We start from the raw sequence: 27624 nt of genomic DNA, 5'->3' as shown, positions 1-27624 counted from the left end.
AATAAACAACAATAAAAGAAAAGAAAGGTGACTCTTTTTTCTTTTTTTTTTTTTTTTTTTTTTTTTTTTATTGGTTGTTCAAAACATTACAAAGCTCCATGGAGTATTACGCAGGACTCTTTTTTCTTATCCTGAAGGAACTGGGGAGGATTTTTTGTCTAAAATCTAATGGGGGGGGAGAACTAACCAGGTCCAGGAGACAGAGTCTGTACCAACTTTAGGGTTGGGAGGGCAGGGAAGACAGCAAAATGCACCACAAAACTGGTTGCAGAACAGCATCAGGTGCTTAAGGTGTATTCAATCAACAAGTACATGAAAAAATGCTCACCATCTCTAGCAATCAGAGAAATGCAAATCAAAACCACCCTAAGATACCATCTCACTCCAGTAAGATTGGCAGCCATTATGAAGTCAAACAACAATAAGTGTTGGCGGGGATGTGGGGAAAAGGGTACACTTGTACACTGCTGGTGGGGCTGCAAAATGGTGAGGCCAATTTGGAAAGCAGTATGGAGATTCCTGGGAAAGCTGGGAATGGAACCACCATTTGACCCAGCTATCGCACTTCTCGGACTATTCCCTGAGGACCTTAAAAGAGCGCACTATAGGGATACGGCTGCATCAATGATTATAGCGGCACAATTCACAATAGCTAGACTGTGGAACCAACCTAGATGCCCTTCAATTGATGAATGGATAAAAAAAATGTGGCATCTATACACAATGGAGTATTATGCAGCACTAAGAAATGACAAAATCATAGAATTTGCAGGGAAATGGATGGCATTAGAGCAGATTATGCTAAGCGAAGCTAGCCAAGCCCTAAAAAACAAATGCCAAATGTCTGCTTTGATATAAAGAGAAAAACTAAGAACAGAACAGGAAGAAAGAGCATGAGGAAAAGACTACAGTAAACAAAGACGAATGGGGGGAGAGAAACGGAGAGAGAAGGGAAAGCATATGGAAATGGTAGGAGACCTTCAAGGATACATAAAATTATAAGAGGTTATGAGGGGCAAGGGGGAGGGAAAAAAAAAAGGGAGAGAATTGAACAACAGCAGGGGAGGTAGAGAGGGAAGATGGGAGGGGAGGGGAGGGGAGGGGGGATAGTAGGGGATAGGAAAGGTAGCAGAATACAACAGTCACTAATATGGCATTATGTAAAAATGCGAATATGTAACAGATGTGATTCTGCAATCTGTATTTGGGGTGAAAATGGGAGTTCAAAGCACAATTTGAGTCTAATGTATGAAAGATGATATATCATGAGCTATGTAATGCTTTAAATAATCAATAAAAAAAAATTTAAAAAGAAAAAAAAAAGAAAAAAAAAAGAAAAGAAAAGAAAGGTGACTCTTTTTTCTTTTTTTTTTTTTTTTTTTTTTAATTGGTTGTTCAAAACATTACAAAGCTCCATGGAGTATTACGCAGGACTCTTTTTTCTTATCCTGAAGGAACTGGGGAGGATTTTTTGTCTAAAATCTAATGGGGGGGGAGAACTAACCAGGTCCAGGAGACAGAGTCTGTACCAACTTTAGGGTTGGGAGGGCAGGGAAGACAGCAAAATGCACCACAAAACTGGTTGCAGAACAGCATCAGGTGCTTAAGGTGTATTCCATGTCCTCTATCTGGAAATCTCAGTCAAGACAAACTACTTTCCAAGCGATAAGTGATCATTTCATGTCTATGCAATACTGGACAAAGAGGGTCTTGACGCTGAACAAACTAGGGACTATGCACTTTCCTAGACTAAGAAAAGAGGCAGCAGCTAGGCTGTCACAGTGACTGGGGACACTGAGTTCGCAAATTCAAAGCCAGCCTCAGCAACTTAGCGAAGGCCTAAGCAACTGGATGAGACCCTGTCTTTAAATAGAAAAAATTAAAAAGGCTGGGGATGTGGCTCAGTAGTTAAGCGCCCCGAGATTCAGTCCCTAATACTCACACCTGCCCCCCTTCTCCTCCCCCCGCCAAAAAAAAAAAAACAAGGAAGGAAAAAAGGAAAAAAAGAGGCAGCAAATTCAGAGGTCTAATTGGATTACTAAATTGGACCATCTAATCTAATCTCTGAGGTTGCACTGAGGACTAATCCCAGACACAGGTATAAACCTGAATTTAAAATAATCAGAAATTTCTTGAGAAACCCTAAAGTTGTCCCTGTCCTAAAGTGATTAAACTTTAGAAACAGAAACAAGGGAAAAGGCAACAGGAGGAGCAATTGACAAATCCCCGCAGGTACTCTCCAGTCAGCAAAGAACAGGGCACAAACAGGCCCTTCAGAGAAGAGTGTGGAAAGGCTTCTTCCTGCCTTTTTATTCATTGTTCAAACTTAGAGAACACCTCTTCATCCTGGAAATAGGAACCCTTTAAATGGAACAAAGACTGATTGCTTAACAGCAAAAGAAGGTGTCCCCGGTGCAATTAGACACCTTTGTAGCAGCTCAATTAAATGGTTTTCTATGTGCCATGCCACTTATCCCTTGACACACTTTTCTCACGTTTTTCACACTGCCTTATCCCTGAATAGCAAAATTAATTCAACAGGAACGGGAGCCAAATAGCTCACCCAACAGTAGGATAAGTAACCTTTTGTTCTTTTGAAGACTGAGGCATTGGGCGAAAAATGATTGAGAGACGTGTGCTTAAAGCAACATAATAAAACTCCTATTAGAATGGCATGCACAGAATAGTACCTTTTAATCAGCAGGTGTTGGGGAAAAAAGCAAGAAATAAAGAGAATAATAGAACAAATGATAAATTTTGTAAAAATGCTAAGAAATAGAAAATGAGAAATTATCCCAAATGTTTGAGGTGAATAAGAAATATATATTTGTAGAAAATGTAAGAAAATGTAGAGAGTAAACTTCATTCTGGTTCATATAATCGTCCTTGATCCTCATTCTTAAAAAATGATTGACTGGGGATGGGTTGTGGCTCAGCGGTAGAGCGCTCACCTAGCACGTGCAAGGCCCTGGGTTCAATCCTCAGCACCACATAAAAATAAATAAATAAAAGGCATGTGTTCAATTACAACTAAAAAATAAATATTTAAAAATATATATATTTGACTGAATATGAGAAAGGAGGCAAAGATTTTTCTCTAGGTGACATTCCCAGAAAAATAACGTTTAATCCCTGAGTTTGTCAATCTGCCTTTGTGAGTTGGCAGTTCATGTCTGTAGCTGGTAGAGAGCTAAACTGAAAACAAAGTGATTTAAACTTAAGGGTGCAGATTTTAAAGCCATTTACAAATCTCATAGTAAAACCTCTGTGGCTGCTCAGTCTCCGAGAGTTCCTGGTGTTTCACAGAAGTCCATCCACAATGTCGGCTCCCAGAGTCTGTCCTGGTAGCGAGGCTCAAAAGCAGTTTCCAAAGTAAAAAGTCACCAGCTTCCCCTTTCACCTAAGCAAGGTGACACAGGATTGAAACGTGGCATCTCCCAGAGTCTTCCTCACCCGTATCAGGTCACTTCTCTATCCTCAGCTGATTGACAACAGGTTCTCTGCACACAGCCCCAGATTCATTACTTTGACCTTTCACTCTCATTAAAATCCTTTGACCATTCCCTAAGTCCTTAATGAATAAATTATAAATTTCTTAGCCTAATATTCTCAGTTAATAGTAATTTGGCTCCAATCTACTTCTTCCTGACACATACTCTCTCAAAGACTCTCTATGCATATCCTATTTCTCCAGCCAAACTCAAATATCTACAATTCCCCAATTAAGTGCCCCCTTTTCTGCACTTCCATGCGGTGCACCTTCTGGAATTGGCCCATCTTCCCATCTCCCTCTGCGCCCCACAGCTTCAGCACTCGGCACGATGTGCTTGCTATTCATGGGGCATTTGATAGATGTTTGTTAAAACAAAATATATCCTCTTCAAAAGTCCCCTTTCCTAAAGTAAAGCAGAAATCATTTCTTCTGGCTCTAACCCTGGCAACACAACATTGAGTCCTTTCTCATTACAGGTTGTGAATCTCTAACATGAAAATCCAAAATGCTTCAAAATCCAAAACTTTAAGTGCTGACATGATTCCACGAGTGAAAAATTTCATACCATGAAACTTTGTTTCATCCAAAAAATTATTAAAAGTACTGAATAAAATTATCTACAGGCTAAGTGCATAAGGTTTATTTGAAACATAAATGAAATTTCATGTTTAGATTCAGGTCCCATTCCCAAGAGACTTCATTAATATATATGTAAATATTTCAAAAAATTTTTTTTTAAATCTAAACCTGTAATAGTTCAGTCTTAAGCACTTTAGATAGGAGATACTCAACCTGTATTATTGTTATTATAAATCATCTATAATAATCATAAAAAATTCAAACAGTACATAGGGATATAAAATAATAGAAATTAAAAGTTATTCTTAACCTTCCAATAATCCCCCATTTCTTCCTCAGCAATAACATTAGTTAACGGTTCTGCAGCATCCTTCTAGATGAACATCCTTTTATATGTTGAAGAACCGTTAACTAATAAAGAACATAAATTCTAAACATAAAGAATATAAATTCTAAAAGGCAAAGAATCGTTTCTGTTGGTCTCTGGGTCCTTAGCTCTTAGAATAGTACCTGGCAAAGAAGAAGGCACTCCATCAATATTTGTTGAATGAATGAACATCTGCACACATACACATTTAATGAATATACACAATATAGTTTTATTTTTAAGTTGATAATTCAAAAAGCAGAAATTTAAGTATACTACTTAAAGTAAAAAGGTATCTGCTAGCCAGGCTTGCTGGTACATGCTTGTAATCCCAGCAACCTGGGGAGGCTGAGGCAGGAGGATCATAAGTTCAAGACCAGCTTCAATAACTTAGAGAGACCCCATCTCAAAATAAAAATAAAAAGGGCTGTGGATGTAGATCAGTGATAAAGTGCCCTGGGTTCAGTCCCAGTCCTAGGATGGTATGGAAGAAGAGGCACTGCTGAAGAAAGACACTCCATTTGTGGACCACTACTCTTCATATTTCCCATGTGATACCAAATGTATAGGGTTTTCCCTCACATTAAGCAATTCTCCAATTCCATGATCATCTACAAGCCAATTTTTTAAAAAAAATATTTCAGTTGTAAATGGATGCGATACCTTTATTTGTTTTTTATGTGGTGCTAAGGATCAAACCCAGTGCCTCACACATGCAAGGCAAATATGCTCTACCAAATATGCGAGCTACAACCCCAACCCTACAAGTCAATTATGACACTGCCTGGAATTAGTGTAGAGGTCACAGGTAGATTGCCTCTTACTTCAAATGCCAATCACAAGTAGTGGGTCCCCAGGTTACCTACTCTTTTATTTGACTTGGCTACAAACCAGGGATTCCTAAGATACCCCGCCTTAGGTTCAAATATTTGCTATGATGGGTCACAGAATGCACCTGAACACTTGCGTTTACCTGAGTAAAGAATATGATTTTACAAAACAGATGAACAGACAGATGAAGAGGGACATAGGGCAGGGTCTGGAAAGGTCCAGAGCACAGTGGTTTCTATCCTGTGAAGTTGGGGTGTCCACCCTCCCAACATGTGAATACATTCGATAACCAAGAAGGTCTCTAAACCCCATACTTCAGGGATTGTTTTTATGGATGCCTCATCACACAGTCATTATCAATTATTAATTCACTATCTGGCTCCTATTCACTTTATGGAAGATGGGATGAGATGGCTGGAATTTCTAACTTTCCAGTCGTGGCTTAGTCTTTCTGGTAACCCACCCGCATCCTGAGGCTCTCTGAGAGCCCATCAAAAGTCACCTTATTAAAACAAAAGATGCTCCTATTACCCAGGAAATTCCAAGGGCTTTGGGAGCTCTGTACCAGGAACTGGAGTCAAAGACCAAATATTAGAACAAAAGATGCTCCAAGTACCCCTGTCCCTCAGGAAATGACAAGGGTTTCAGGAGCTCTGTGCCAAGAATCAGACAGAGACCAAATATGTATTTCTTATGATGTCACAGGCCTGGCCTAATGAGACCCAGTTGCCATTTACTGAAACAACGCTGCCGACTCACTGTTACCTAGGGCTGGCACGGTAAGGATGAAAGTCAAATTGGACAATATCACAACACATTTTAGCCATGCCTTCTAACAGCCATCCCAAAGAATCTTAATCAAGCTGTTATCCAATAAAATAAATAAATAACTTTAAAAGAGGGAGGTGCTGGGGCTGTGGCTCCGTGGTAAAGCACTTGCCTAGCACGTGTGAGGCACTGGGTTCAGATTCTCAGCACCACATAAAAATAAATAAAAATAAAGTTCTATCAACAACTAAAAAATATATTTAAAAAAAAAAGCTGCCTCTCCTATTGTTTCTCGTGGAGATAACAAACAAAACAAATAAACAAATTAAAGGAATAAAAGCACACAGGCATGCACAATCAAAACAAGAAACACCTTAAATATTTGAAGGATAAACCAGAAAAGGCCTGTTATTTAACTACAATGGGGGAAAATATTAACTCATGGAGACAGGGAGAGGTAATAATGACAGTACCCATAAGTAAACAAACAAACAAGAAAGGAAAAGAAACAGTCTCAAGACTGAGACCGCCCCTTGGGAACTGGTAGAGTGAGTTTAGGAAATAACTCCTGGCTGACAGAATCCAAAGCACAGGTGCCACCGCCTCTACCTTCAAGTTCCACTTCACACACTTCCCCCTGGAGAGCCTAAGACGTCACTATGGAAAAGCAACATTCTCCTGCCACCCCAGGACTGAAATCAAACTCCCCCCTCCTCGTCTGTCCTCAAACCAGCTCGGGATTTCACACCACCATCCTTGCCACCTCCCGTCCTGTCATCCTCAAATCCTGCCAACTCTGCCTCCGCACTGCTCCGAAATATCTCTTCCCACCCTCCCTCCACTCCTCTCCGGCCCTCTTCCCTCCGGTTCAATCTGCTATCAGCTTGGCCTGGAATGCTTCCCTGGACCGCCAGGTCTGCTCTGCGTCCTTCCAATCTGTTCTCCCCCTCAGCCAGGAAAGCTGACCAGTTTCTCTTTTCACCCTTGGTTTCTCCAGCTTCACTGGAGCTACATCTCCAATGCTCCTTGCTGTTCTTAGGATCAGCAGCAAAATCCTGAACAGGGCCTGTGAGGCCACTTGACATCTCTCCAACCTCTGCACACCCCATGTACCACATGCACCCCACATGCTGGGCTCCAGCCATTCTGGCCTCTGTCAGGGTCTTTACAAACCTTCCTCTCTGCACCTAGTTTAAAAACAAACAAACAAAAAAAAAAAAACACTGGCTCTAGAGACAGACTACCTTTGTTGGATCCCATATCTGCCACTTACTAACCTCAGTCTTCTCAGGGGACAGTAATACCTACTTCATGGAGGTGTTAGAAGGATTAAGTACTCTACTGACTTAGATCTGAGGTCAGCAAACTCCAGCCCACAAGCCAAATTTGATCTGCTGCCTGTTTTTGTAAATAAAGTTTTATTGGAACACAGACACACTATTGGTTTACCTGTTTCCTGCAGCTCTGTTCATCTACAATGACAAAGTAATTAAGACAGAGATCCTGTGAGACTCAACACCAGTATTTCCTACCTGCCCTTTACAGAATAAAATTCTGACAATTCCTGGCATAGACTATACTTGGTCTACACAATAAATGTTAGTTATAACATGGATAAGCTTTGAAAATATTCTGCTAAGTAGAAGAAACCAGTCACAAAATTCTATATATTACATGACTCCATTTTTATAAAATGTCCAGAATAGAGAAACCTATAGAAATGGAAAGTAGATTAGCTGGTGGTAGAAATGGACCTGGGGGTGCTGATAGCTAAAGGTTATAGCATTTGGTTTTAGAGGTGAAAAAATAGTCTAAAATCCAGCATGGTGATAGTTGGACAACTCTATGAATATGCTAAAAACTATTAAATTAGACACTTGGATTAGTGAATCGAATGGTATGGCATGTGAAAATTTTGCGTGCAGTACCAGGGGTCCAACCCAGGGCCTCACACATGCTAGGCAAGCATTCCTCCAGTTCCATTGGCGCTAAATCTCCAGCTCATGCATTTTATCTCAGATTATATTGTAATAAAGCTGTTCCCCAAAAACTTAGCTAATATCTGAGATTATCTGATTCATATCTGTCTCCTCATCAGCAGCAGGCTCCTTCCGAGCGGGGGCCATGTCTGACTTTGCTTCTTGTTTTGCCTGGAGCACCTCCCACAGTGCTTTCCACGCTCTATGAGCTCAGAAAATACTTGTTGGATGAGTGTTACATGGCTGGGGGAGGAGGGAGCAGGAGTTTGTTGCTATTTTTCCCAATCAGTGGAGAGATATAAGTGTTTCGTTCACTAGGAAAATATATGACATACAAACAGTGATTTCTCCTGAGCCTTAGCATGTGGAATTCAGCCACAGGAGCAGGCCACACCCTTGTATAAACACCTGAGATTTTCACACTAAGGCTTTTGTTTCTAGCCTCCCTGGAACATAGCTCCTGGCTCTCTGACTAAGCAAATCTGATATTTCTAGCCCAAGAAAATGAGCCTGGAATACAGATGAAATGGCTAGAATCAGGGTGCTGCCTCTCCCTCTTCTGACTCACCTGAGTTGCTCAATAAATATCTGAGGAATGAATAAATCAAGAAATGACTCCATTTCTTTTAATACATATGTGTTACTCTTTGCCTCCTCTCTTCTTTGCCACATAAAATTGTGAATGCTTTCCTTGTGAAAAATCAAGACAAGGGAGCCTGACACTTTCATACAGCTCAAAAAGCACGGTAGGAGGTGTTCCAGGCAAAACAAGAGGCAAAGTCAGACATGGCCCCTGCTCTCAAGGAACCTGCAGCTGATGAGAAGACTGGTACTGATCAGGTCATTTCAGATGTTAGCCAAGTGTCTTAGGATGCTATACAGTATAAGAGAGGTATACTGAGATACATGAGATTAATATCTCAGAGTTGACACTCACAACTCAAGCTCAGGCTTGCTGAAGCAAGACATGCCCAGGAAGAAGTGGGAATTCAGAGGAAGGAACCATGACACTTCACAAAAGCCTGCCAATAAGGGCTCCAGTGGGCATGGTGGGGGGTGGGGGACAAGGGGATACTGGGGATGGAACTTGGGGACTGAACCACTGAGCCACATCCCCAGCCCTACTTTGTATTTTATTTAGAGACAGGGTCTCACTGAGTTGCTTAGTGCCTCACTTTTACTGCGGCTGGTTTTGAACACATATGTCTCCTGCTTCAGCTTCTCAAGCCACTGGGATTACAGGCGTGCGTCACTGTGCCTGGCTCAAGTGGGCACTTCATAGGTGAGAAAACTGTTGCTCCCAAAAGATGAAGGATTTCTATTCACCCATACAGTAAAACATTTTTTGAGGGCTGGGGTTGTGGCTCAGCGGTAGAGCGCTTGCCTGGCATGCATGAGGCACTGGGTTCGATTCTCGGCACCATGTACAAATAAATAAAATACAGGTTCAACTAAATAAATAAAGATCAACAACTAAAAAAAATTAAACAAAAAAAATATTTATTGAAAGCCTGCTCTGTCTCCTAATGTGCTCTAGATTTCGTATCTCATGCAGAAGAACTTTAAATCCAGGTGTATCTAATTCAAAAATTCATGTTCTTTTCATTATAATTCAAAATTGGCTGAAATATCAAATCCATGGCCAATCCAGCTATCACCCTCTTTCTCTCTTCTCCTTCAAACCCAAAACGTCCACAAGGAGTTGTCTATACAGTTTGCCTTCACTTCCTTACCTATCACTCGCTTCTCAACTTACTATAAGCTGGGTTGACAGGTCATTCCCCTGAATTCTCAGGTAGGCCACATACAACATGGCCGTTGCTGAACCTAATGGGTGCATCTCAAGACTTATCAGAGATTTTAAAATCTCTGACTCATCTCCTACCCTCTCCTTCTTGAAATACTCTTCATCTTTGGAGTCTCTGATGCCATGTTCACCTGGTTTTCTTCCGACTTCTCTGAACACCTTTCTCAGGTTCTAGCACACATTTGTCTTGTTTTTCCTATCTCTAACGTTCTTCCTAGATCTATCTTCTCTTTTTTGAGATATTTCCATCTACTCCAATGGATGGAATCAATTACCATTTACATACTAATGACTCTCAAACCTTGACCTCCAGCCCAGTGTCTATTTGTCCTGAGCTTCATTAGATTGTTTTCTGAGCACCTCCACTTACTTATTGCATAGACACCTCACCTTCAGCATTTCCAGAGTGTCATCATCTCTCACTAACTCCCTCCTCCACCAAAGCTGTTCTCCTGCACTTTGTTTGTTTTTCAGTGAATGGTTCCATCATCCATTCATTTGCCCAAGAATAAACTCGAATCATTTTTGATACTTTCCTCTCCCTGATTCCTCCATACTCAACCAAAAAATTCCCTCTTGAATACCTGTCACCTCTAGATTGGGGACACCATTTTCTCTCAGCTGGACCCCATAATAGACTTAAACTGGACTTTCAACTTCCACACTCATTCCCATAGAGACAAATCCTGCAGCCTGGGGGATTTCTGGAACCAGAATGTCTTTAAGTATGTCTTTACTCAAAATCATGCAACTGCTCCTCCTCGGTCTTAGAAAAACTTCCAAACCCCTGCATGTTTCAAGTCCTTGTAGAGCCCTTTAGTGCCTTATTTTTTCACATTCTCCTTCCCACTCTGGTCCTCAGTCTCACTGAACATCCCTCTCCTAGAGTATGCCACGTTCAGTCTGACTTTCTGGCCTTGCATCCGCCCATCCCATGCCTGAAGCACTCCTCTCATCCTCTCCCTGCATGTCTGTTAACATCATTTAGGTCAAAGCTTAGGAATCAATCGCTTCCTCTGGGAAGCCATCCCACACTCCCTGCTCCATACTTCCACAGTAGCAAGCCTTCTCTCTCTTGCAGCACACACCACATGATACTGTATGAGTATGTGTGCTCGTGTGAATCCCTATAACCAGAAGGTGAGTTTTAGAAGAGCATGTGCTATGTACCACCCTGTGTGCTCAGCATGGTGCCTTATATATAAGAGGTGTTAGAAAATATTTGTTGCATAATGAATGAAGAAAGAAACAGGACTCTAAGAATAAATTAACCTATGCTTATAAAAAGCATGACCAGTAATGGAATGGGTATCTCTTACCTTAAAAAATCCTACATCTCTCTTCATCTTGGGCCTGATATTTCAGTTCCCCTTCGCAGAAAACTTGCTTAAAAGTGTTAAGTTTCCACCTTAACTTACTACTTCCTCACCCATTCTCTCTGAGGCCCACTGTAGTCAGGCTTCCATTCCCACCACTTACAAAGGTAGCTAACTTCATCAGAGCTACCAGCAAGCCTGATTGGCCCAACATAGTGTTCTCCTATCTACCTTACTCAAGAGCTCTATAGTTTCAACAGGTGGGCCACTCCTCCTAGAGTTTACACGTCATCCCACCCACCTGGTTTTCCTTGTTGCCCCTGGTACTCCTTCTCAGTGTCCTTTGCTGGCTCCTCCTCTTCTGCTCGACCTTTAAACACTAACACATCCAAAAGGTCCACTCTTGTTAAACACCCCACAGGTGATCTCGCCCAGTCAGTCCAGGGCTGTTAATGCACATGTAGTAGCCATGTATTGTGGTCTCCTGAATCTCTACCTCTCCTTTATTCTGGACACTTAGAACCATCTATATACTTGACTTCTCCGTTTGGATATCAAAGAAGCATCTCACACTCACTGTAACAGAAATAAACTCTTGATTTCTCCAAAACTTATTCATCTACCAGTCTTGTTCATCATAATAAATTACAACAACTTCTCAACTGCTCAAGGCAAAAGAGAAATTCTCCCTAATTTGTCTTTTGCTCACCCCACACATCCCCAATATTCACAAATATCTTAAAAAGTCCCTGATTGGTTATGCCATTGCTATAACCCTGGTCCAAACTACCATAATACCTTATCTGAACTCCCACAAAAGCATCCTAATTGGCTCTCCTGTTTTCCTCATTCTCCCATGTAACCAGATCATATTACTCCTCTAATTTAAGCCGTCTAGGCAGGCATGGTGGCAGGTACCTATGGAGCCAGCTACTCAGGAGGCTGGGGCAGGAGGATCTCTTGAGCTTTGGAGTTTTAAGACCAGTCTGGGTGACATAGCAAGACCCTTTTTCAAATAAAATAAAAATGAAGCCTTCCAATGGTTTCCCAGTACATGTCTCCTGGACAGCTGTTGAATCTGCTTGGCTCAGCTCCGCCTACCCTGCTTCTCAAAACCACCTCAGGCCAACACAATCCAGCCACACTAGGCTGCTTTTGCAAGTTGAATTCACCAAGCTTCCCTCTACCTTTCAGCTTTTCCTTGATCTCCTGCCTTAAACCAGAATGCTCTTACCCTGCTCTTTGCATAGCAGCCCTAGTGTTATTCAATCAGTCCTAAATTGTCCCTCTGCAGTTAAAGAAGTCACCCACTCTACTGAGCCACCCCAGCCCACATAAACCCACTTGAATCCTCCATTTAGCACTTACCACATGCCGATATTTTTCTTGAAAACATATATATATAGAAATTTCCTAAGTTAAACATAAGCACCAAGGGTTTGTGAAGCTTACTGGAGTTGTTCACCTTAGTATTTTCTTACCTGAAGTAGTACATGACACAAAGTAGGTCTTGGGAAACATGCTGCAAGAATGAATCAAAGGACAGATTCATCTGTACTCATAAAAATTGACCATTTAGTGTAATAAAGTGGTAAATGTGAATTGACCTGTACTTCTGAAATATTTTTTAATGAAAATATCAAACCCCCAGGAAGTTTTTTGTTTTGTTTTGTTTTGTTTTTGCAGTACTGGGGATTGAACCCAGGGCCTCATGCATACTAGGCAAGTGCTCTATCACTAAACTACATCCCCAGAAAAGACCTCTTGGAAGTTTGGGCAATAAACCATACAGAATGAGGCAGACAGCAGAGCTACAGGGTAGAACTCGTCCCCACTATTTAAAATCCTACTTAACTGAAGAAAAGGCTAACAATTCCAATGTTTTGGAAAGATCTTAAAATATTCTCAAATTTGAAAAGGGTTGTTTTGTTCTGCATTTGATCCATTAACCTTTTACCTTGTAATATGACACTGTTGACGCAATAGGTAAGCCCTTGTGCAGTTAAAGGCAAGAAAAAAAAAAAACAACATTCGACTAGTGAGGGCTATTCACCCCACAAGCCAACAGCAAGAACGTGTGAGTATTTTTTCTGCTATTTTCTTCCCATGCTAATTCAACATACATCACAGAACCTCAATGATCAGATTATTCATTAAAATGTAATATCTCTTATAGGGCACAGTGGTGCACACTTGTAATCCCAGTGGTTCAGAAGGCTGAGACAGGAGGAACAAATTCAAGGCCAGCCTCAGCAACTGGCTGGTGCCCTTAACTTAGTGAGATTCTCTCTCAAAATTAAAGAAAAAAAATTAAAATTAAGGCTGGGATGAGGCTCAGAGGTAAAGTGCCCTTGGGTTTAATACCCAATACCAGGAAGATAAACACATAAAAATAAAATAAAATGCCTCTCCTCCAAAGATACACTTATTAAAAAACTTCAAAATATTCAATTTCTCTTATAAATCATCCATATGCTTTCATCTACCACTTTAACATGACTCTACAAATATATGGTGGTATTAAACTCTCACTCTCATATATGTTAAAAACAACAAATGTGGTTATCTTTTTATCAAAATTGCCCTGAATGATTTAGAAAAAATGGAGTCATTCAGAGAAATTATAATTGCTGATGTTGAAATCAGATCACAAAAGTTATCTAAGGGCACACTTAGAATGCCCTCCAAATTTCAGAATGTTAGATCACAGACTAAAACCATCGAATGCTTATAAATTAATAAACTACATTAGCTTCTTAGTTCCCCATTTTCAAAGTGATATTTTGAACTTTAATTTTTTTTTCTGATACACTACACTACTCTGAATAATTACAACCCTGCCCAACACAGATTCATACACAAAAGCTCAGAAAATCTTCTATCTCTCATGGGGCTAATTAAAAAGGATTTTTTATTTCTATAAGGAATGAATGAGATCTTTGTTAACCCACTTTAACAGGACTCTAAATGACCCTGGATTTATCTTGCCCTAGTTTTCAAAATGTAACTGACCCAGAATAATATAATCTTATCTCCAAACTCCTGGCAGAAACAGAACTAAAGTTCCCAGAAGCCAAAATCAAACATGCAACCTAAGAAAAAATAATAATATGTATCTTTTTCCTGAAAATTACTATATACTACAAACACCACAAGAGCTCTTATTTTATTTTCACTTAATTGGTGTTTTTTAAAGATGATAAAGCTTTATAATGCCAAGGCAAACAATCTTCCAAGAAAACACAGCAAAGGACGATATCAACTACTGCGATTATCAGAATTTCCTGGAAGCTTTGTGTTATTATGGTACAACACTGATAGCCAGTGAAGGACTGTAACTTGATTGTTTTCTCTGGGTGTAATAATCATCCAACCAGCCAAAACAGACCCCAGGCGTGATTTGCTTTTACTCATAATAATTGAGCAGGCTAAACTGGTTAGGGAACCAAAATTATTAACTGTTAATACACGTCTCTTTCTTACCCCTCATGCATCATTTCCATCAAAATTTCACCCAGAAATTTTCTTGCAAAGGGATAAAAATTCCACTTGGAAGATTTTTTTATTAATCCAGTTCCTCTTTCTAAGACGTCACAGGGATTTATTCACAGCCACAGGTAGAACAGACTTCGTCTTAGAAACATGATACTAAACATACCAATACCTCACTGACTCATGTCTAAAGAAATCTGTGTTTCCATCCTGAACTGCCAATTTTTCTGAACATTGAATGATTCTTTTAATTCAGGATAATTTACAGGACTTTGTGTTTTATACTGGAGTGGCCACTCCATTATTCATTATGCAATTGTTTACTGAAGACCTAAAATATTCAGAAATTTCACTGGCCATAAAAGATATGGCAGTATTATACTCAGGGCACCAAATGTGCACATGGAGGAATTCAGGATTATTGAAGTAAGTGATATTCAAAAACAAAAGGAAACCCCAGGAAAAGCAGCAATTACATGGAGCTAAGTCAGAAGACAACAAACCCCAGGGAAGCCTTGACCAAATTTTGGTGTTTTTTTTTTTAAACAATGATTGGAATACATCACTCGTCTTCCAAATAATGTGATATGAATTCAATTTTTATTCTTTACCTCCCTAAAATTGAAACATGAAAAGATAACCCAGACAACAATGCTAGCCATACTTTGGTTGGATTTCTACGATAGATAACCAAAATGTAAAGTGATTGGATCTGCATCCTTGGCACTTCCACACGGCATCCACAGGCAAAGGAAAACTTGCTTTTTAAAAGTGCTTGATGTAGTTTCCTTTGTATCCTTATCACTCAGCGCCCTGCACATAGTTGGCCTTCAGCATTTTGTAAGTCATGGTAAATTAAACATTATGTCTTATTACGATGCTTCCAACCTAACCTACTAAATCTGGATAATGTTTTTTACTCCAAGAGTAGAATATTTTTAATTGACAGATATCACTGTGTGTTTTTATCATGTACAGTATGATTTGATTTTTTTGGGAGGGGGAATACCAGGGATTGAACCCAGGGGCGCTTAACCACTGAGCCACATCCCCAGCCCTATTTATTTATTTATTTATTTAAAAAAATTGAAGCGGGGAGAGACAGGGTCTTACTAAATTGCTGAGGCTGGCTTTGAATTTGCAATTCTCCTCAGCCTCCCTAGCTGCTGGGATTACAATCATGCACCACTACACCAAGCTGTGTGCACGTACATTATAGAATGGTTAAATATGATAATTAACAGATGCAAAACCTCATACAGTTACATTTTTGTGAGCATATAGCATCCACTCTGTTTACATTTTTTAAGAAAACAACATATCATCATTAACTATAGTCACCTTGCTGTACAATCAGTCTCTTGACATTTATTCCTCCTATCTAATTTTAATTATGTATCCTTAACCTGGATAATTTTTTTTCTGGAGTGTTTTTTGTTTGTTTTTGTTTTTGTTTTTTTGGTACTGGGGATTGAATCCAGGAACGCTTAACCACTGGGCCACATCCCCAATACTTTTTATTTTTTATTGTGAGACAGAGTCTTACTTAGTTGCCTATGGTCTTGCTAAGTTGCTGAGGCTGGCTTTGAACTTGTGATCCTCCTGCCTCAGCCTGCCAAAGCACTGGGACTACAGGCATGCACCACTACATCCAGCTAGATAATTTTTTCCCAGATAGATAATTTTTAATGTTATTCCAAATAAGAAATAAAGTGAAAGCCTCCCTTCAGATGGATACTCAGTAAATAATGAATATATTTAAATGGATAATAACCTAACTATAGAGACTCACATTTCCCTGTGGAGCCCTATCACGCTATGATATGCACCCACAAGACACAGAGGGTTTTTCAGTGTTTTACAATACATCATCTAGGTGATAGCAGCACTGAATATGAGATATGTATATTATTTGAAATGACACAGTAACTGGGCTGAACATGTTTTTATACAGATCCATGCAGATGGTTAACCATTCACCAGCCTCTTGGCAGGATTGCAAGAAAGGTAACTTCTTGTGTGGTGGTAAAGGTAATAGAATACACTCCTTCCTAACTCAGTGTCTAATTCAGGACAACATTCTGCAGCTAGATGCTGATTTTCTAAGGCATTACCTACATCATTTTTAAAAACAAAATAATTTGCTGTGTTACATAAATTATTTCCTTTTATGACCATAAAATGTTGTTTCAGACAAAATATGCAGTAATTATTTCCATAGGATAAAAGGGAAAGAAATAGGGCTGGGGCTGTAACTTAGTGGTAGAGCGCTTTCCTCACACTTGTGAGGCCCTAGGTTCAATCCTCAGCACTACATAAAAATAAAGACATTGTGACAATCTACAACTAAAAAAATATTTTTAAAAAGAGGGGGAAAGAAACACTACTTTTTCAAGGGACAAATCCAAATGGAAAAATTTAAAGATTCTATAATGAATGCATTTTGGTGGGAAAGGGGAGTACCAGGGATTGAACCTGGGGGCCCTTAACCACTGGAAAACATCCCAGGCCCTTTTTTTTTTTTTAATATTTTTAGTTGTAGATGTTCACCATACCTTTGTTTATTTAGCTTTTTTTTTATGTGGTGCTGGGGTTCGAACCCAGTGCCTCACACATGCTAGACAAGTGCTCTACCACTGAGCCACAATCCCAGCACCCCCAGCCCTTTTTTATATTTTATTTAGAGACTGGGTTTTGCTGAGTTACTTAGGGCCTTACTAAGTTACTGAGGCTGGCGTTTTTTTGTTTGTTTGTTTGTTTTTTAAATAATGTTGTTGGATTTTTTTATACCTTTGGTTTATGTATGTATGTATGTATTTATGTATGGTACTGAGGATTAGACCCAGGGCTTCACACATGCTAGGCAAGTGCTCCCTCCAACTATAAGCTATAACCCCAGCTCCCTATGGCTAGCTTCTGAACTCACAATCCTCCTGCCTCAGCCTCCCAAGCCGCTGGGATTACAGGCATGCACCACTCACCCAGATTATAATGAATGCCTTTGAATAGTCTAAATTTGTTTAAAATGTGGATCATTTAGATTAAGACAAAATGCCCTGAACTAAAATTCAATTTTTACATCAACGCACTCAAAAGCATAAATACAATTCCCTTTTCTTCCTAACCACTCAAACATTCCCCCTGCTAGACCAAAGAACCTAAATATCGCCCTCAAAAAGTACCTCCAAATCCCTTTATACAAATATTTTCTCAAAGACAATACAAAAATGAAGAAAAAGGAGGAAATCGCTTACTGACAAAGCACCCCTGGTTTTCAGGCCCACCCGCCTTCAGTCCCTGCACACATGGGATACCTGTTCTCATAGCTTATCAATGATGAATCACCACATTTCAATTCAGGCATTTTAATTTTTTTTTTTTTGAGTGCATTATTTTGAGCCAAGGTGTGGCCACAATTCCCTCACCTCAGATGAAGTTTTGCTCAAATAAAGAAGGCTTTATAACTTAATTAGACCATCATACTACCTCTATCTGCCTCTTAAAACAAAACCAAAAAATGTTCTGAAATGAAAATGGGGGAAAAACTTTCTTATGAGCATTGATCTTGAACCTCTCAAATTACACAAAACCTCCATTCTCAAATTACCCCAAGGATCAGTAAACGACATGTGGGACTGGCTTCCCACTTCTTCCCCATGGATGACGCATCAGGCACTCTGACCCTTGAAATACATCATGTAAGTAAATTACTCAGACTGGCTAGTTCCTAGATATGACATTTTCCTTGCTAAATAGCTCATACTAGTCTTCTATTGTAAAGCAGATTGTATGACCTAGTTATAATCCAAAGCACGTTATATTTCTAGTAATTTGCTAATTATTTTGAGCAATTTATAATCCTGAGATCACTAAGGTGAGCTGAAGATGTCCATCCACATTCTAGATTTAAGTTTGCTCTAGACAGAAGAGAGTAAGGCTGAGACTTAATAGACTCTCAGAGAAAGGTGGAAGGGAAATTATGCCTACCAAATTGTTCTTTGAAGTGTGTCAGAGGGAGTGCTATACAGTGAAAAGAAAACTATACTCGGGCTGGGGATGTGGCTCAAGCCGTAGCGCGCTCGCCTGGCATGCGTGCGGCCCGGGTTCGATCCTCAGCACCACATACAAACAAAGATGTTGTGTCCGCCGAGAACTAAAAAATAAATATTAAAAATTCTCTCTCTCTCTCTCTCTCTCTCTCTCTCTCTCTCTCCTCTCTCACTCTCTCTTTAAAAAAAAAAAAAAAAAAAAAAAAAAAAAGAAAACTATACTCCAAGTCAAAACCTAGTTGCTCATCAGCTGTGTGACTCTGGGAAGATTATCCAGACGTCCTGAGCCACAGCATCTCTGTTCACCAAACATATAAAGATCTACCTTATCATATGGTTGTAAAGATCAAGTGAGATAAAGTAGATCCCATGAGATAATGCAAAAGTGCTAGTAAGCTAGAACATGCTATGGGAGGCTCACTCTGTAGTGGGGAACAAAGTATTATTAAATACAGTAATTATAATACTATGAATGTTGAAACAGACATAAGAAAACAGAGGGAGCTCAGGCTGAGGAGCCTGAGGCTGGCTGACCCTGGGATGGATGAGTTGGACTCCATTGTTACACAAGAAGTCAGGGCTACAAGAGAACAACCTGAGCAAACACACTCACTCTTGGGCAAGGGAGATTATGCCCGTTGGAAAAATGTGGGGCTAAAACACAGTGTGCCTACAGAGGTGTGGTGGGAGACGACAGCAGAGAGAAAGGCAAGCACCAGATCAGAGAGGACCTGTGCCTACACCAAGAAGTCTAAACCCATCCTGTGAGTGTTGGGAAGACATTGAAGAGACGTGTCAAAACAACACAACAACAACAAAACAGTAATATCAAAACTCCTGGTTTACAAATTTTTCCTATATACCAGGAGGTTTCTGCTCTAGCTGGGTGTTCCTGGACAAAGATTTTAACACAAAGATCTGTGGCCATAAATATATAAAAAGAAATAACGCTAGCTCGGGAGACATGGCGGGTGTTAAAGCTCTTGTGGCATTATCCTTCGCTGGGGCTATTGGACTGACTTTTCTTGTGCTGGGATGTGCCTTGGAGGATTATGGTGTAGACTCGCCCTTTTTTGTCCTGTTTTTCCACACCATCTCCCCTATTCCCCATTTCATCTCCAAAAGAGTCACATATGACTGTAACACAACCAGCAGTGCATATTTCTTCACTACTGGAATTGTTGTTTCTGCCTTTGGATTTCCTGTTATTCTTGCACGTGTGGCCATCATCAAATGGGGAGCCTTGTACTGGGAGGCAACACTGTCATTTTTCTTACAATTCAAGGTTTTTTCCTGGTATTTGGAAAAGGAGATGATTTTAGCTGGAGCCATGGTAGCACTTTATTTTGATAGAGAACACTGCATTTCTTAAGATTTGTACTGTATGTATATGTGTATACCCATGGCATTTTACTATGAGATTTAATATGCTGGTTTTTTTATACCTTTATATCATGATCACTCTAAGGAAGACTTCCTAAGTAAAAGATTAGTTTTATTCCTAGATAATGGACCACTATTTTTACTGAAGTTGAACTATGTTATTTGTTTGGCTGTTCACATAGTCAAACAGCTGCTCATTTGTACAGGCCGTCTAAACCTTTTGTGTGGAGGTATGCTTAGATAGGTGAAGACATTGAAGCAGGTCTTTTATAGCTCAGAAAAACCTGGCTCCCTCTGTGTTGTAGACCCTTGCTTCTCAGAATGTGGTCCACAGACCAAGAGCACTAGCATCTCCTAGCTTATTGGAAATATAAAATCTGAAGCTCCACTGCCCACCACCCAGACCCAGTGCATTTTGATGAGTGAATCATATTCACATTAGAGTTTGAGAAATTTTGTTATAAACATCACACCTAGCTTCCTTGTCTTCCCCTTGGATCCATCACTTACCCTCTTTGGGAGTTCTGCTCATTTGAGGGAAAAAAAATATCCTTACGTTGAGGAGGGGTTCAGACTCTCTTTGGTGTTTGTGAACTGTTCCAAACTGTAATATATGGGCTATTTCCCAAATTTGTGGAAAGTGTTTTCAGTGGAAAGCAGATATGTCCATCATCTGAAAGGTGGTGCCTTTTTCACAGTGCGAGAGCACAAAATAACCCAAGCCCCACTGGTATGCAGGAGAGGAAGGCTAGGCTGGAACCAGTCCCTGCTTTAATTATGAGGAGAGAAGAAGAGATAGGCATCACTTTTAAATATCCCTTATTAGTCTTGTACTTCTTCCTAACCCCTTCCTAATGCTACCTTATCCCAACTCCTCAGCAGTTCTGACTTGCCCTTTCTTCTTGATGGCTCTGCCCTTCTCCTTTCTCAAGAAATACTGGAGCCAAGTGAGCAAGCCAAAAGTGAACTGCTGGAGTTTATTTACATGTTGATGTACTTAATGGTATTTCATTCAAAACTTCATGCCACCTTTAAATAAATCATGGGAAATACATGTCATGTTGTATCTTATAATCATAGTTTTACTAGCTCATCTTTTTGTCCACAAACCCACTGAGAAAAGAAAATATAGGAAATAGAACCACTTGATAAGAAGAAAGCCGATGGTTTTAAAACATTAATGTGGCAGTTGACATGTGTACAAAGCACTTCCACCTTGAGGCTTGTGATCTTAGTAATTAGTACACCCTTTGTTAGTTGGTGTGATGTTGGAACCAGAAGAGAAAAGTGATATCTAAAAGAATAATGAGCAATGTTGTTTTTTTGGCCTTGTACATGATTTCATGTTTTCAATATTCTGTGAATACACAGAATTGTTGAAGTTGTCATTTGCAATATTTACATTGGGAAGATTATTTAAATACTTTGTAATTTTAACTGGCATTTTTAATCATGACACTTGCACTTATTATAATAAATTTCACTTTTAACACAAAAAAAAAGAAAGAAAAAGAAATGACAATACATTTATGGAGTCCTTATTCTGTGCCAGGCACTGTGCTGTGTCCTTTGTGTCTCTTTCTCTTTGGGAAAACTGAAATGAGGGCATGATCATCCATATTATGCAAATGAGGAAACTGAGGTTCAAAAAAAGAAGTCTCCTGTCTAAATTCAAAGAACCAGTAAGCAGCAGAGCCACCACTAGAAATTAGATCTAGCTGTTTATTTTAGCCAAAACACTACAAAAAAAAAAAAAGCAAGAACACTATTTTTTCATTTAAATGAAAATTTGATTCCAACTACTTCTGAATATTATGAGGTATTATAAAAATTAAAGATTTGGGAGGTCAGGCATGGTGGCACACACCTATAATCCTAGAGGCTGAGGCAGGAGGATCTCGAGTTCAAAGCCAACCTCAGCAACCTAGCGGCCCTAAGAAACTCAGTAAGACCCTGTCTCTAAATAAAATACAAAAAAGAGCTGAGGATGTGGTTCAGTGGTTAAGTGTCACTGGGTTCAATCCCCATTACAAAAAAAAAAAGAAAAAAGAAAAATTTTAAATTCTACCTCCCAAAAACTTAAATGTTTCTTACTCTATACAAATCACAGTATTTACTTTTTTTTTTTTTTTTTTTTTGGTGGTGGTGCTGGGGATTGAACCCAGGGCCCTATGCATGCTAGGCAAGCACTCTACCCATTGAGCTATATCCCCAGCCCCCAAAATCATAGTATTTACTTTTAAAAGACTGACATAGACATAACCTATTCCATTAATAGATTTCCATCTTAACCTCAAGGACAAGAAGCTAATCAATCAAAAGACATTTTTAATCAATAAAATATTAGAAAAGCATCTTAGAATCCTTATCATAAATGGCTAAAAAAAATTATGACTTTTAAGTATTGTCCTAAATATTTGTGTAGTACTATCCATAATCTTAATATTACTTTAAAATATATAGTTTTATAAATATAGATTTTTTTTTCAATAGCCTTAGTTCTTCTATACTAACTAACTCTACAATTCCAATATTTGTTTTATCAACAACATAAAGTCTAGTGGCTAAGGAATTTTCAAATTACCAAACTCCATAAAAAGCACTTAAAAAAAAAAGCAGTACTTTGAGATGCACATACAGAATTCACATGATTGACAAATCCTTCCCATATAACATTACTAATAGTCCTTTCTATTGAGGCAGAATAGGCAAAAATAAGGGTATGCATTTAAAAGAGGCTGTGCAAAAAGTACAAAATAATGCCAAGCAAACTATGGCTAACCAATTGTTAATGCAAATAAAATGCATACTTTCAGAGTAAGAAATCAGAGATATCAAATTCCCAGAGAGCCAGACAGGAATAAAGACATTTAAGTGCTACAGACTGAAAGGGTTCTACAGTTGGAAAAATACAGATATATCTTTAAAAAAAACATGAGAGAAAGCAGTAGGATTTGTGAAGAAGGGAGGGTTAGTTTTCCACAGGGTCTGTGGGTGTTACCCCATGGGATCTTCATTACCTTGCAGTGACACCTGGAGATGGTCAATGCCCAAGGCAGCCTGTTGATCTCTGTGGGGAAGGTCAGGACTAGATGCCATTTTTTTGACTCGATGGAGATTATCTCATGTCCATCTCAGTTACAGAAGTGAACTGAAAGTGAAAAGGGAGAAATGTTCATTAGGGACTCCGCAGCTCTGCATTTCTGATAAATGTACCCTGACAAGAAAACAGCAACAAGCAAACACTGCCCTCCAAAAGATGTGCACGCAGGTTTCTGGGAGTGTTTCCGCAGTTCATGGGGAACAAAGTAACCTACGCCTTCTCTTTGAATCACAATCAAGATTTTGCCCTGTGACCTATTCAAGCGCTTTGGAATTGCTGGCAGAACTCCAAAAGAACTAGTATTGTGGATTCCATACCAGCCATGAAAAGGAAACTGAAATTCAGTAACTTTCTAGAGGAAACAAAGTGGACATAAACTGGTATCTTAGGCATTAGCCTGTGTGTTGTTAACCTTCAACCACCGAGAATTTTCTTCAAAACATTTTATTTAATTTAGTTCCTTTTCTGATCCGTAAATGTTGCCATTCACTGGCAACAAGAGCTGAGACTGCATTAACTTACATCTATCTATTGTATTATTTTCCCAAGTACTTATTTTTCCACCTACACATTTCTCCCTTGGCCTCTTGAGTCTCTTGAATCTTACTTACTTACTTACTTACTTAGGTATTTTGTTTTGTGGTGCTGGGGATTGACTCCAAGGCTTCATGCAGAAGAAGCAGGTGCTCTATCTCTGAGTTACACCCTGCTCTTCACCTTGAATCTTAATTCTTCGAATAAACTCCTTACATCACAACTCTAAAAAAGCACTGGATGTGTGTATGTGTGTGTCTACTAATTTCTGGGGACTGAGAATAAAATAATGACTTCACTCAAGAGGATAATTAAATAATAGAATAAACCTAAACAGGGGCTGGGGTTCTGGCTCAGTAGTGGAGCGCTTATCTAGTATGTGTGAGACACCAGGTTCGATCTTCAGCACCACATAAAAATAAATAAATAAAATAAAGTTATTGTGTCCATCTACAACTAAAAAAAATTTTAAATTAAAGAATAAAATTAATCTGGGCTGGGGTTGTGGCTCAGCGGTAGAACACTCACCTAGCATGTGCGAGTCCCTGGGCTGGATCCTCAGCACCACATAAAAATAAATTAAAGGTATTGTGCCCAACTACAACTAAAAACAAAACAACAACAAAAAAAAACTTAGAATAAAATTAACCAAATATATAAAATGTATGCACAGGGTTTAGGATGTAGCTCAGTGGTTCAGTACTTGTCTATGATGTGCCCAGTCCTATGTTTGATTCCCAGTTCCACAATCGATCAATCAATAAAATAAGATGGAAGTACAGCTTTGTAACCAAGCAAGTACTGGATGAAGTTAATGTTAGAATCTGTGTGTCGGGGTGTGGCTCAGGGTAGAGCACTTACCTAGCATGTTAGAGGCCCTTGGTTCAAACTCTAGCTGCAGGATGGGGATAGAGGAGGTGAAGGCGGAACAGAGGTGGGGAAACAGTGTTGAATATGCGAACATGTACTGTAAAATACCCTAACTCTGCTATAACTAGAAATTTATCATAATAAAATGCTGAAAGGAAAACCAAAAAATAAATCTGAGGCCAACAGCTAGATACAATCAGTCATATTAAATGTTAAACAGACTATTTTTAAATATGAAGAGGATAAAAATCATTAAACAGTTCAAAAATCTTTCCATTTCTTCCTCCCCAATGTTTATTATCAAAACTACTCCTTCTATTATCTTTCCTGTAGATCACTGTTATTAAAGATTTTATCTACCAAATAAACTTTATCAATAATTCAGTTGCTTACCCTCTGAATTAAGATGCATCAGAACCAGCCAGACTTAACAAAGTGGCTCTACGGAGTTGATTCATTCTAACTAAAAAGATTAACTTATTAGTTCCCAAGGGCCTGATTATATCTAGCTGTAGCCTGGTGACAAAGAAAGACAGACGTCCTCAGCTTTGTGATATACTAAGGACATTCACTATCCCTTTCCACATCGTCCAGCTCCTAAACCCAAAGTGGAGACAAAGTACTACTTCATTTTCACAGAAGAAAAACTGAATCCAGAATGAATTTCCTAAGGATACCTATTGTTTTATCCAGGGCTATTTTTAAAGGGGAGGGGGGATAATAACAATAGTAGCAGCTACCTTATGCAGCACTCACTATATATAGGCACTGTTCAATGCACTTTGCATATACCACCCTTTATAAGAACTGTCTGAGCTCGGTACTGCAATTATCCCCACATTTGAGAAGACAACCAAGAAGCTGGGCATGGTAGCACATACCTGTAATCCCAGCAGCTCAGGAGACTGAGGCAGGAGGATTGCAAGTTCAAAGCCAGCCTCAGCAACTTAGCAAGGCCCCAAGTAAATCAGGAAGACCCTGCCTCTAAATAAAATACAAAGGGCTGGGGATGTGGCTCAGTGGTTAAGTGCCCCTGAGTTCAATCTCCAGTACCCCTCCACCAAAAAGACAACTAAGATGCACAAATATGATATGCAGTTGTCTAAGGACACACAGCTAATAAACAATAGAGCCAAGATTTGAATCTAGGTGGTCTGGGCTTCCAAGTTTATACTCTAAATCAATACATGACCATACTCCCACAGATAGCTAGAAGTTTGCCATGTGTCATTTATTCCTTTTTTTTTTTTCTTAATAGTACTAGGGACTGAACCCAGGGGCACTGTGCATTGAACTACATGCCCAGCTTTTTTTGTCTTTATTTTGAGACAAGGTCTCTAAGTTGTCCAAGCTAGCCTTGAACTAGAAATCCCCCTGCCTCATCCATCCAAGTCACTGGGATTGCAAGCATGCACTACCACACTCAGCTGTTCTTTTATTCACTTACTCAACAAACATTGCTATGTACTAGAAGCTGATCTCAAAGAATCCAATCTGAGAATAACAACTAAATACAATATGAAGCACAATTCTTTAAGAGAGGAGTGTAGGGGATTCTTTGTGGCCAAGAAGGTATGCCTGCTCCATCACTTGAAGGTAGAGATAGATAGGACCATCAGCAGCTGCAATGGACAGAATTTGTATTTCCCTCAAGATTCCAATTGAAATTCTCACCCCCAGGTATTAGGTGGTGGGGCCTTTGAGAGATGATGTCATGAGGCAGGAGCCCTATGAATGGGATCAGTGCCTTTATTTTTAAAAAGGGTGGAGAGAGACCTGTATCTACTTCCACCATGCCAGGTTACAGTAAGAAGTTGGCTGTCTATGTGGAAGTGGGTCCTCACTAGACCCTGCCTCTGCTGCCAACTTGATCTTAAACTTCCAAGCCTATAAAACCATGAGAAATACAGTCCTGTTGTTTTGTTTTGTTTTTTATTTTTACAGTAGTAGGGATTGAACTCTGGGCCTCACACACACTAGGCAAGTATTAAGAGCAGCCTAAATGAACTAGGACAGGAGTTATACATATTAAAACAGCATGTCACTCTAAAAAATCTCATCACCGTTGGCATTATTTGGATGATACCTTGGACTTGGTAAGAGTTTCTCTGAAAACCACTTACTGCCACTACTAATCAAATATAAAGTACCAAATATAGGGGAAATAATACATATTTTCTTACTTATAAGAAAACATTTCTTATTTATGAAAGTATTTCCTATTTATATTACAAATAAAAACAAAAGAATAAATAATATGTTAATAACAAGCTAATAACCAAATTAAGAAATATTCCCATCTAAACCGATGTATGGAATTTACTGTATTGTACGTTAAAGCTGTAGGAAAAATTTGGTAAAAATGGCAAAAATAAAAAAACAGACTTTAAGATAACTAGATGTCTCAGTTTGATTTTTACTGCAAAAATGTTTTTAGCAAACATGTCAATAAAATATAATAATTTTTATACCCTGAAGAACTTCTTAGCCCTTCTAAAAACATCCATTAAAAGTAAAACCCAACTTTGAGTACTGGATCAATGACAAGTGTTATTGGCCCAGATACTGTCTTAGTATAATTATTTACCAAAACATGCTATAGTGGTGATGAGGATTTGATGAAAGATCTTTTTTTATGATATTCCCAATGCAATTTTATTTGATGACAGAGAGAAAGAGTTGACATTTCCACAGAGGAATTAACTTATCAAACAAGGCCCATCAAAAACTGGAACAGGGTAGAGAAGATAAGTCTGGGGAGATTTCTCGGCTTTACATTGAGTAGCTAGAAAGACTAAAAAGGGAAGGCAAAAAGGGGTGAGGTTTTGGCTCAGAGTCACAGGGTCTCTGTCAGCCAGACTCCCCAGGACTGCGTCATCCCTGTGTTCTGACTCCAGAGGGGAGCCCAGGGCTTCATCCTCAGATGGATCTCAGACTGCTGGCCTCCACTTAAACGTTGCCACAATTATGTAAGAAATCAGTGTTTAGAATTAAAATAAATGAAGCTATTCTTAAAAGTGAATAATGGACCTTCTTCAGGAACATAAGGAAAG

At 39.2% G+C, this 27624-nt stretch overlaps 1 protein-coding gene and 1 pseudogene across 8 annotated transcripts in view; one reads left to right on the top strand and one right to left on the bottom strand.

The window, feature by feature from the left end:
• Positions 1 to 27624, bottom strand: part of SYNE2 (spectrin repeat containing nuclear envelope protein 2) — a 336255-nt gene that overhangs the window by 261119 nt on the left and 47512 nt on the right. For all 7 annotated transcript variants that reach the window (XM_081290325.1, XM_081290328.1, XM_081290329.1 and 4 more), the window contains exon 2: positions 23085 to 23215. In XM_081290325.1, the coding sequence (XP_081146451.1) occupies positions 23085 to 23163 (79 nt within the window). In that variant the 5' untranslated portion in view covers positions 23164 to 23215. The remainder of the gene's footprint in view (positions 1 to 23084; positions 23216 to 27624) is intronic.
• On the top strand, positions 19646 to 20031 carry LOC308647363 (leptin receptor gene-related protein-like; annotated as a pseudogene). The gene has a single exon. The product of its transcript is annotated as a leptin receptor gene-related protein-like (transcript).

Source organism: Spermophilus citellus, assembly GCF_964194105.1.
Source record: "Spermophilus citellus genome assembly, chromosome: 4".
In the NCBI taxonomy this organism is placed as follows: Eukaryota; Metazoa; Chordata; class Mammalia; order Rodentia; family Sciuridae; genus Spermophilus; species Spermophilus citellus.
This window is presented reverse-complemented; position numbering and strand designations above follow the sequence as displayed.